The 10979-nt window shown below is 43.7% G+C and overlaps 1 protein-coding gene and 1 pseudogene across 1 annotated transcript; both read left to right on the top strand.

The window, feature by feature from the left end:
• Window positions 1-2137: 2137 nt before the first annotated feature.
• Window positions 2138-2533, top strand: LOC137952613 (IAA-amino acid hydrolase ILR1-like 1). Its single transcript, XM_068799685.1, has one exon. It carries the CDS (start codon window positions 2138-2140, stop codon window positions 2531-2533), a length of 396 nt encoding a protein of 131 aa, XP_068655786.1.
• Window positions 2534-2644: 111 nt separating this feature from the next.
• LOC137952612 (uncharacterized) lies at window positions 2645-9593 on the top strand (annotated as a pseudogene).
• Window positions 9594-10979: the final 1386 nt, after the last annotated feature.

Below are 10979 nucleotides of genomic sequence, written 5' to 3'. Positions count from 1 at the left end.
GAGGTATCTTATTTCCTCGGAGACTATGTGTGGTTAAAGCTTCAACACTACCTCTAGCTGTCCCTGACTGCATCCAAGTGCCATAAGTTGTCTCCAAAATATTATGGTCCATTTCAGGCTTTGGACAAAATTGGCCCCGTGGCATACTGCTTGCAGCTACCAACGGAAGCAAAGATACATAATGTATTTCACGTCTCCCAATTGAAGCCATTCTAGGGTGACACGCCCCTACTGCACACTCCACTGCCGCCACTACATGAGGGCCGAGTCCTTTCTACTCCAGTCCAGGTTTTAAAAGCACGCCACATTCAAGGTGATTGGGAAATTCTCGTCCAGTGGGCAGATGGCGACGCCAGTAACACCAGATGGGAGCCATTATCAGCATTTCGATTCCTATATCCTTCCTTCGAGCTTGAGGACAAGCTCCTTTTCCAGGAGGGTGTGATGTTATGGACTCTATAGCATCACGAGTTACCAGCAGGCATAGGAATTAATTAATGTGATTTTCAATTTCCATGTAATTGTCTTTGGTTTGGTTTGGTTTAGCATTTATTGGTTTGAACCATTGACCCAAGGGGTCTAAAATGTTTTGGGCGTCCTCAATCCTATTTAAGGGGACGGCTAGGGTAATGAAAAGGTAGCAATTGAGTCTACTCTAGCTTAGATTAAATTAGATAAACAGGTCGAGAGCTCCTTCAAGCTCTCTCCCGTTTTTTCCCCAATTCCTTTTCCGAAATTCTGTCTTCACCATTCCATCATTCTATCTCAACGTCAAGCAAGGTAATGGAAGGAAGAGAAAAGAGGAGGGTGAAAAGATCCATGGCTCGTGAGGATCCTAACACGCACTGCCACAGAAAAGGTCACAAGACCTGAAATTTCTGAGCAAGAGGTATGCAATGAAGGAAAAGCAACAGAAAAATTGAAAATTTTGTCCCGTTTACCAGCCGAAGTCCCTACGGGGGCAACCTCAACTTCGGACGGGCGGAAAGGCCAGGCTTCAGAAAAATTTAAGATTTTCGCACAAGGAAATCCAAAGACGAACAACAACGATGAAAAGTTGGGGAAATCGGAAGGGTTTTCTGCAAAAATCTCCTTGGTACAAGCTGCTTTGGCTTCCGGATTCTCATTCACAGCCTCAACCTCGCCCTCGAAAACCCAGCAGGGAACCATCTCCAACGAAATTGGGGGTAAGCTTCTGCATCGTCATCTATTTTTAGGTCAAATTGGTGGTTCCATGCGGTTGAAGGGCCTCCAAGAGGCTGAGCAGCAGCAACGCTGGTCGAAAATTGTGGACAAAGGTTTTTTGTCCTCTGTTGCAGAGCAACAATGCTTAATTGGTGGAATTAGGGTTTGTGTGTATGAATTTCTCCATGTAATTTTTCTAGGGATGCCGGAATTTATAGAAATTTTTTTAGGGGACATCAACGATGGCACCTCTTCAGTTTTATTTTAGCGAAGAAGCTGCTGAAAATTTTATGGAGACTGCTGAAAATTTTGTCATTGAATATTTTGGTTTCTACTCGGTATATTTGGTTGCTGATTATATTGAAGTATCAGCAAACACAACAATGAAAAACAATATGTAGGGGAGTCTACTGCTGATCAGATTACATCTTAGGGCAAGCAAGGACACATGGAATGTAGGGGAGCCTTTGCAATCTCAGAGGACACATGGAACGAACCATTAGGTAGTGGTACCGAGATCAGATTACATCTTAGGGATGAAGCTAGTGAATCTTTGGAACAACACAAATTGAAGGAATTGGTTCAATGATACTCTGAAGTCATCAACTTCCCCATCTACCTATGGGCAAGCAAGGAGGTTGAGCCTGTAGTTTCAGCAGAGGATGATGAATCAAATGAAGAGGTTACTGATGAAGAGTACCACAAATTTTACCATTCTCTTGGAAAGGACTTTTGTGATGAAAAGCCAATGGCTTCGAGTCACTTCACTGCTGAAGGTGAATTTGATGAGCTTCTTCCAACATATTTAAGCTTTTTGATGGGTCTTGTTGACTCTGACACCTTGCCACTCAATGTGTCTTGAGTAAGGCTTCAACAACTCAGCAGTACAATACAGGGAACAGTTGTTCTTATATTTCAACCTACGGAGGAACAAGGAACAGGAGCTTCGAAAATGATCAAAGAAGAAGTGTTGGAAAATGTAGAGGCTATTTTTGGCCTTCACTTGGGGTTTCACTATCCCATAGGGGTAGTGGCTTTAAAAAATGGCGACTTCTTGGCTGGCTGTAAACACTTCCAAGCAAAGATTAGTGGAAATGGAGGCCATGCAGCTATTCCACAATCTTCAATTGACCCTGTTTTGGCAGCATCATCTTTAGTAATAAGCTTACAACAACTTGTCTCAAGGGAGGTAGATCCTCTAGATTCACAGGTGGTTTCAGTGTTCCACATCAATGGAGGCAGTCCTTACACTATCATTCCTGATTCAGTACCAGTTGGCGGTACTTTCAGGGCATTTCGTAAAAAGAGCTTCTATGCATTAACACAGAATTCAAGAGGTAATCACTAGGCAAGCAGCTGTGCAGCGATGCACGAAAAGTTGTCATTATGCACTGCAAGTGAGACCACAAGACCACAGAAATTGGACTCATCTTTTACCTCTCCTTTTCAATTGTTGTCCATGACTCAGTTGCCTGCTAGAAATGTAATTTCTGGAGTATGTTGGAGGGAGTTGAATGCCATTGCTAATGGGATCAATGAAGTTGTTCCTTTTCTGTTTGAGAAATGGCTTAATTATCACAGAGGGTGTGTGTTAATAGACATTCTGATGGGTTTTCTTGAACGGGTCACTCGACTAAGCCTTCCAGCGTCACAATTGCTACACAGTTTCTCCTCCTCAATGAGGATGGGATCTCTTGTTCTGAAGTTTGCAGTCTACTGCTCTTACCATGTCATACTCTTTAGGCAAGAGAGCTATTTTTCTTACCTATTTGGAGTAAGGGGACCTGACTTTTATGGGGCAATAAACATTACTTCTGGAAAATCCATCCTCTTTGTTCCCAGGTTGTCTGATGATTATGCTGTTTGGCTAGGAGAAATAAAGCCCTTATCATACTTCAAGCAAAGATACATGGTCAACATGGTTTGCTACACTGATCAGATGGTGAAGGTGCTTTATGATCACTACCAAGGATTGGGAAAGCCATTCTTGTTTCTCTTGTACGGGCTTAATACTAATAGCAACAAATTTTCCAACCTGCAGAGCTTGAGGAAATGGAGAAGTTTGAAACAGACCGTAGTACATTGCATCCTATCTTGACTGAATGCCGTATATTTAAGTCGGGAATGGAGCTTGAACTCATACAGTGTTATGGACTCTATAGCATCACGAGTTACCAACAGGCGAAGGAATTAATTAATGTGTTTTTCAATTTCCATGTAATTGTCTTTGGTTTGGTTTTGTCTTTGGTTTGGGTTGGTTTAGCATTTATTGGTTTGAACCATTGACCCAAGAGGTCTTTAGGGTTTTGGACGTCCTCCACCCTATTTAAGGGGACGGCTAGGGTAATGAAGATTATGAATTGAGTTCACTCTAGTTAACGTAATTTAGATAAACAGGTCAAGAGCTCCTTCAAGCTCTCTTCCGAATTTCCCCAATTCTCCTTTCCGAAAATTCAATCCCCTTCAACCCCTCATTCCATCTCAACGTCAAGCAAGATAATGGAAGGAAGAGAAGAGAGGAGGGTGACAAGATCCATGGCTCGTGAGGATCCTAACAACGTGGTATCAGACAGGTCCACCCTCGGTGATTCCTCTTCTCCAGAGGACATACGTCAAGTCCTTTCAGACCTTCAACAACAATCCACTCTTCAAGGTACTGAAATTTCTCACATCAATACTACCTTACAAACTCTGGAATCATCTCTACAATCCATCCTACGACAACTTGCTGCACTTCAAGCACCAACGCCACCACCAGCAACCAATTTTCAACAACAACCAGTTCCCCACCAACAATTCACGCCACCACCAAATCCACCCTTGCGCCAACCAATTGGTTCAATGACCACTCACGCACAAGCACCATCAACGGTTCCCAGGTACTTTAAACTTAACTTTCCTACATATGATGGCTCTAAAGATCCTTTACTGTGGTTCACGAAATGTGAACAATTCTTTTATCATCAACAAACGGTGGAAATGGACAAGGTTACTTTGGCCGCCTACCACATGCTCGATGAAGCGCTCATGTGGTTCCATCACTACCGAAATGTCCATTCCATTCAGGATTGGCTGCACTTTAAACATGCTTGCCAGTTAAGGTTCGGACCTCCAGCTAGCAGCAACCCAGTGGGGGAATTGATCAACTACAAACAGACCAGCACCTTAGACGTTTACCAAAAAACGTTCCAAGAAAGGTTGGCCAGAGCTAGTGAATTTGTTCCTCCTCACCTAAATGTTCAGATTTTTAATGCTGGATTGACAGAGGCAGTCAGATTGGAAGTGGAATTACTGGGTCCAACAAATTTGGACTCTGCAATGAATTATGCCAGGGCTGTGGAGCACAAACAGAGAGTTCTAAAAGAGTCTTTACAAAGAAAACCATTTTGGCAAAACAGAACACAGGGTACTGCATCTGGTCCACGTTTTGGGTCCTCTGCCCCTAACCGAGCAGATCAGGCTACTAATGTTCCTCCACACTCTATGCCACGTAAATTTTTGACTAAACAGGAAATGGATGCTCGAAAGGCAAAGGGCCTATGTTTTAATTGTGACGAACAATTCCTGCCCGCACATACCTGTAAACGTTTATTCAGTATTGAATTATTGGAAGAAGATTCAGAAGAGCTTCTTGAAAATGAAATTGCTGAAGAGGTACAACAGGAAGCAGAGCTCTCCCTCCATGCCATGCATGGCCTGCGTAGTTCTAATACCATGCAGGTAAAGGCCAGGTTACATCATCTCATGCTACTTGCTTTAGTTGATTCGGGCAGCACACATAATTTTATCAGTGAACCAGCCGCGCAACAATTGGGATTGGAAATTCAACAACAAAGGGGTCTCTCAGTTTCAGTGGCCAATGGGGCCAAAATTGCTAGCATGGGGTTATGTGCTAACACCCCTTTCACCATTGAGGGGCATTCCTTTCAGGCAGATTTACTAGTCATTCCATTGGCTGGATTTGATTTGGTGCTCGGGGTCAAATGGCTCCAGTTATTAGGACCGATATTATGGGACTTTCAGGCTCGGACTATGACATTTTCAGCACCACAGGGCCAGATTACATTACAAGGCATTGTGGCACAGGTCCCTTACGCACTTCACACTTTGAATATTCAACACACGGGTGATGATCAGTTAGCTCCTTTACTTACAACATTTGCGGATTTATTTAATGACCCTACAGGTCTACCACCAGTGCGTCATTGCGATCACCGCATTCGTTTAAAGTTGGGAACTGATCCAGTAGTGGTGCGGCCTTATCGTTACCCACATATCCAGAAAGATGAAATAGAACGACAGTGCATGCATATGCTCGCTCAGGGTGTGATCCAGCCCAGTCGATCTCCTTTCTCCTCACCAGTGTTACTTGTACGTAAAAAAGATAAATCTTGGAGATTTTGTGTCGACTATAGGCAACTAAACTTGCACACAGTTAAGGACAAGTTCCCCATTCCAGTTGTGGACGAGTTGCTGGATGAGTTACATGGTGCTACAATTTTTACCAAATTAGATTTGAAATCGGGCTATCATCAAATACGAGTTCACCAGGCGGATGTGGAGAAGACTGCCTTCCGCACACATCACGGTCATTTCGAGTTCCTCGTCATGCCCTTCGGTCTCTCCAATGCACCATCCACCTTTCAGGCCCTCATGAATGAGGTCTTTTCATCACTTCTGCGCCACTATGTGTTAGTCTTTTTTGATGACATTCTGGTCTACAGCAAAAATTGGGAAGAACATCTCCACCACCTCCACCAGGTATTTACCATTCTACGCTCTCATCATTTGGTTTTGAATCAATCAAAATGTGCTATGGGTACATCTGAGGTGGCATATTTGGGCCACGTCATATCAGCTGGGGGCGTGAAAGTTGACCAGAGCAAGATTCAGGCAGTTACAGATTGGCCGGTTCCCACCTCCACTACAGCATTAAAGGGCTTTTTGGGCTTAGCGGGATATTATAGAAAATTTATCCAATATTATGGACAGATAGCAGCACCACTCAACAACCTGCTAAAAAAAAATGCCTTCCACTGGTCTTCTTCAGCAGAACAGGCATTTAACCTGTTAAAGGAGGCCTTAGCCTCAGCGCCAGTCCTACAATTACCAGATTTTGAGGCAGAATTTGTGGTGGAATGTGATGCCTCCGGGGGAGGTATAGGGGCAGTGTTACAACAATTGGGGCACCCCATTGCTTATTTCAGTCGTCAGTTGGGACAACACCACCATAAGTTAGCTGCATATGAGAGGGAATTGATTGGGTTAGCCAAGGCTGTCCAACATTGGCGACCGTATCTTTGGGGAAGACTGTTTCTCATTCGTACAGATCATTGCAGCCTCAAGTATCTTCTGGAACAGCACCTCACCACATCCCCACAGCAGCATTGGTTAACTAAACTCATGGGCTTTGATTTTACGGTTCATTATAAGCCAGGTAGTTCGAATTTGGGGGCTGATGCCTTATCACGTCGGGATATTTCCACCACTCAAATTTATGCTATCAGTCACCCACGTGCACTGCTATTAGATTCTATTCGTGAGGAAGTAAATCAATATCCGGATCTTATGTCTTTATATCAGGATATTCAACAGGGGACAACTGCTCCTCATTGGACGATTCAGGATCGTCTCATTCTCTACAAAAACAGGATATTTTTACATAATACATCACCACTTCTTCACACCATCCTGTCCTCTATCCATGATAGCACACATGAGGGTCGACAGAAAACATATTTCCGAATCAGTCGGGACTTTTACTGGAAGGGCATGAAGAGCACAATTGCTGATTATGTAGCTGCTTGTCAGATTTGTCAAAGAAACAAGGCCGAATCCTTAAGTCCAGCCGGCCTACTGCAACCTCTGCAACTACCATCTCAAATCTGGTCTGATATTTCCATGGACTTCATTGTTGGACTTCCCATTTCATCAGGTAAATCGGTGATATTTGTCGTCGTTGATCGGTTTTCAAAATATGGGCACTTCCTTGCTTTGGCGCATCCATATACTGCTGCTCAGGTCGCTCAATTATTTATGGACAACATTGTCAGATTACATGGAATTCCCTCATCCATTATCAGTGACAGGGATGCAATTTTTACCATTCTCTTTTGGAAGGAATTATTCAAATTACAGGGCACCCAATTGGCATTTTCGTCAGCCTATCACCCACAAACGGACGGACAAACAGAGGTTGTCAATCGCACTATTGAAATGTATCTTCGTTGTTTTGTGGGGGACGCACCTAGAAGATGGGTGAAATGGCTTTCATGGGCAGAATTTTGCTATAACACATCTCACCACACAGCACTGGGTACTACTCCTTTCAGGGTAGTTTATGGCAGAGATCCACCTCGTTTGTTACCATATGAACCGGGGGCATCCAAAGTCGTCACTTTGGACCAAGCATTAGCTGAACGAGATGCTATGCTCACTGAGGTACGTACACATCTGCAAGCGGCCCAACACTCTATGAAACGCTTTTATGATAAGAAGCACCGGGAGGCATCTTATTGCCCTGGAGACTATGTGTGGTTAAAGCTTCAACACTACCGCCAGCTGTCCCTGACTGCAGCCAAGCGCCATAAGCTGTCTCCAAAATATTATGGTCCATTTCCGATATTGGACCAAATTGGGCCCGTGGCATACCGTTTGCAGCTCCCACCGGAAGCAAAGATCCACAATGTATTTCACGTCTCCCAATTGAAGCCCTTCCAAGGTGACTCGCCCCTACTACACACTCCACTGCCGCCACTACATGAGGGCAGAGTCCTTTCTATTCCAGCTCAGGTAATACAAGCACGCCACATTCAAGGGGATTGGGAAATTCTAGTCCAGTGGGCCGATGCCGATCCCAGTGACACCACATGGGAGCAGTTATCAACATTTCGACTTTTATATCCTTCCTTCGAGCTTGAGGACAAGCTCTTTCTCCAGGAGGGGGGTGATGTTATGGACTCTATAGCATCACGAGTTACCAACAGGCGTAGGAATTAATTAATGTGTTTTTCAATTTCCATGTAATTGTCTTTGGTTTGGTTTTGTCTTTGGTTTGGGTTGGTTTAGCATTTATTGGTTTGAACCATTGACCCAAGAGGTCTTTAGGGTTTTGGACGTCCTCCACCCTATTTAAGGGGACGGCTAGGGTAATGAAGATTATGAATTGAGTTCACTCTAGTTAACGTAATTTAGATAAACAGGTCAAGAGCTCCTTCAAGCTCTCTTCCGAATTTCCCCAATTCTCCTTTCCGAAAATTCAATCCCCTTCAACCCCTCATTCCATCTCAACGTCAAGCAAGATAATGGAAGGAAGAGAAGAGAGGAGGGTGACAAGATCCATGGCTCGTGAGGATCCTAACATACAGTATGGTAATGATATAAGTTTGGAGGCTCATATTGAGGTTATGCGCAAAACAAAAGTGGGCATGAAAGAGTATCAGTTGGAGAGCATGTTTCTCCATCCTGTGTACATGTATGGAGGTTGTAGATATTGTTCATACACATGCATATGTGCTACTGGTGAAAGTAGCTCTGTTCTTCATTATGGGCATGCTGCTGCTCCAAATGACAGGATCTTACACGATGGTGACATGGCACTTCTTAATATGGGAGCTGAATACCATTTTTATGGTTCTGACATAACTTGTTCTTTTCATGTGAATGGTAAATTTACGAGTGATCAACATCTTATCTATAATGCAGTCATTAAGGCCCATAATGACGTTGTCTCTACAATGAGACCTGGAGTAAGCTGGATGGACATGCACAAGCTAGCAGAGAAAGTTATTCTCGGGTCATTGGTGGCTGTTGGCTTAATTAATGGTGATGTTGATGATATGATGGCTGAGAGATTGGCTGATGTTTTCATGCTTCACAGGATTGCTACTCATAATCCGAGAGGCTATGCTAAGGATTTGGAGAGGCCAAAAGAACCGGGGTTGAGTGCTTTGCGGACTGCTAGAAAACTTGAAGAGGGCATGGTCTCCAGCGCTGATATGAAGGAAGGGTATGCTGAGCTTCCACGGCCTGGTGGTTGGAATGATCCAGAGATGCTTGAGGTAGGAAATGGAGGTATGACCAATGATGAATACATCACACACTTTAGTTTATGGGCTATCTCTAAGGCACCCCTCCAAATTGGATGTGATGTGCGGAATGCCACCAAGGAAACCTTGAAAATTATTGGCAATAAGGAAGTGGTAGCAGTGAACCAAGATCATCTTGGTGTTCAAGCTAAGAAGGTTCGCAAGGAGGGAGATCTTGCGATATGGGTTGGACCACTCTCCAACTATAGGACATTTGTGCTCTTAGTCAATCGTCGCCCTAGGTATTTTGAAATTACTACCACCTGGGGAGGAGGAGGTCTAGCAAAGAAACATAAAACTGCAAGTAGGAGATCCGAATGAAAGAAAAAAAAAACATGCTTCTCTAGGTGGATGTTTTAGTTTTGTAGTCCAAAGGGCTACCACAGATACTGCGGTTGACGCTTGAGAAGGGATGGAGACATCGGCACGGGCACGCAGACCTAACTTTGAGCTTGAGGACAAGCTCGTTCTTCTAGGGAGGGTGTAATGTTATGAACACAATAATATTATTATTTTATTATTTTTCTTTAATTTACTTTATTTTATTTCAGTTTAGGCCACAAGGGTATTTTTTGGAATATTTTTTTATAGGGGTATTTTGTAATATTTTATATTAAACACTAACAGGGTGAACCCTATTTAAGGGGTAAGAGTAATGACAAGAGGAAAGGATTGAAGTATTGAGAATTAGGTTAAATTTAGCGTAAACAGGCTTGAGATCACCTTCTTGATCTCATGGTTAGGGTTTTCCTAAAAAACCCACGTATTCTCTCATCCTCCATTGATCTTCGTCTTCCCCATGTCTTCCTACTATCCCTACAGTAATGCATAGAAGACCCGTAACCCGTGGTAGATCCCAGATCCTCCCAAAGAATCTTTGTGTCAGATCCGGGACCGTAACACCTACTTAGAGGGGAAAGACAATGAGAAAAAGACAAGTCTGATTTTAGGTTAAACAGGGTTGAGAGTTCTCCTTGACGAGCTCTAGGGTTTGGAGTTCTCCTTGATGAGATCTAGGTCTAGGTTCTTGCTTGAATCTGATTTTCTTTGTTCCCCCTTTTCTATTTCTCTTTTCCTATTTTCCTTACCGAGAGCAGCAGCAAGAGGTTTCTATTCCTCTTTTCCGAGAACAACAATACCCTTACAGTGCGGAACTTGCCCCTCTAATTCTGGATTATTCAATCCCACGCCAAGTTACCCGATCCATGGCAAGGGACCACAACAATCTGGTATTAGAGCAGGGTAACACGGGGGATTCCAGCAATGGTGACTTAAGAGAATTGGTGGTCAGAGTGCATAATGTGCAGGCAAAAAATGAGAGAAGGTTTGCTCAAATCATCTAGCAGTTGGAACAAATCCCAAGCCTGAATCTCCAGATCGACAGACTCTTAGGTATGCTGAGGAATCTTCCAACTGGAAGAAACTCAACCACAGAACAAGAGGAGAGGACAACTTGCACAGCAGAGGGGGGGGGGGGGGGGGGGGGGGGGGACCAGTTTACAGGACACATTGGTTTGCTTGCGCATACTGGAAATTTCTGTTATGGTCCCTTGCTATGAAAATTTTTGTTATGGTCCCTTGAAGATGTTCGACCCAATTTTTGCTATAGACCAAGATGTCATAAAAAAAATGCTAACACAGTTCTGTAGAAGTGAGGAAAATACCTCATTCATGAGGGCCTGGAAGGTGGAGGGTGCATTGGAGAGA

The sequence above is a fragment of the Aristolochia californica genome, unplaced genomic scaffold (assembly GCF_029961685.1).
Source record: "Aristolochia californica isolate CCGP_79_NKW_82.1479 unplaced genomic scaffold, dmAriCali1.0.hap1 SCAF_16, whole genome shotgun sequence".
In the NCBI taxonomy this organism is placed as follows: domain Eukaryota; kingdom Viridiplantae; phylum Streptophyta; class Magnoliopsida; order Piperales; family Aristolochiaceae; genus Aristolochia; species Aristolochia californica.
The sequence above is the reverse complement of the archived record's forward strand: the minus strand, read 5'-3'. Positions and strand labels throughout refer to the sequence as shown.

Excerpts from the sequence above, each read along its gene's own strand:
- LOC137952613 (XM_068799685.1), top strand. The coding sequence starts at position 2,138 with ATGATCAAAGAAGAAGTGTTGGAAAATGTAGAGGCTATTTTTGGCCTT.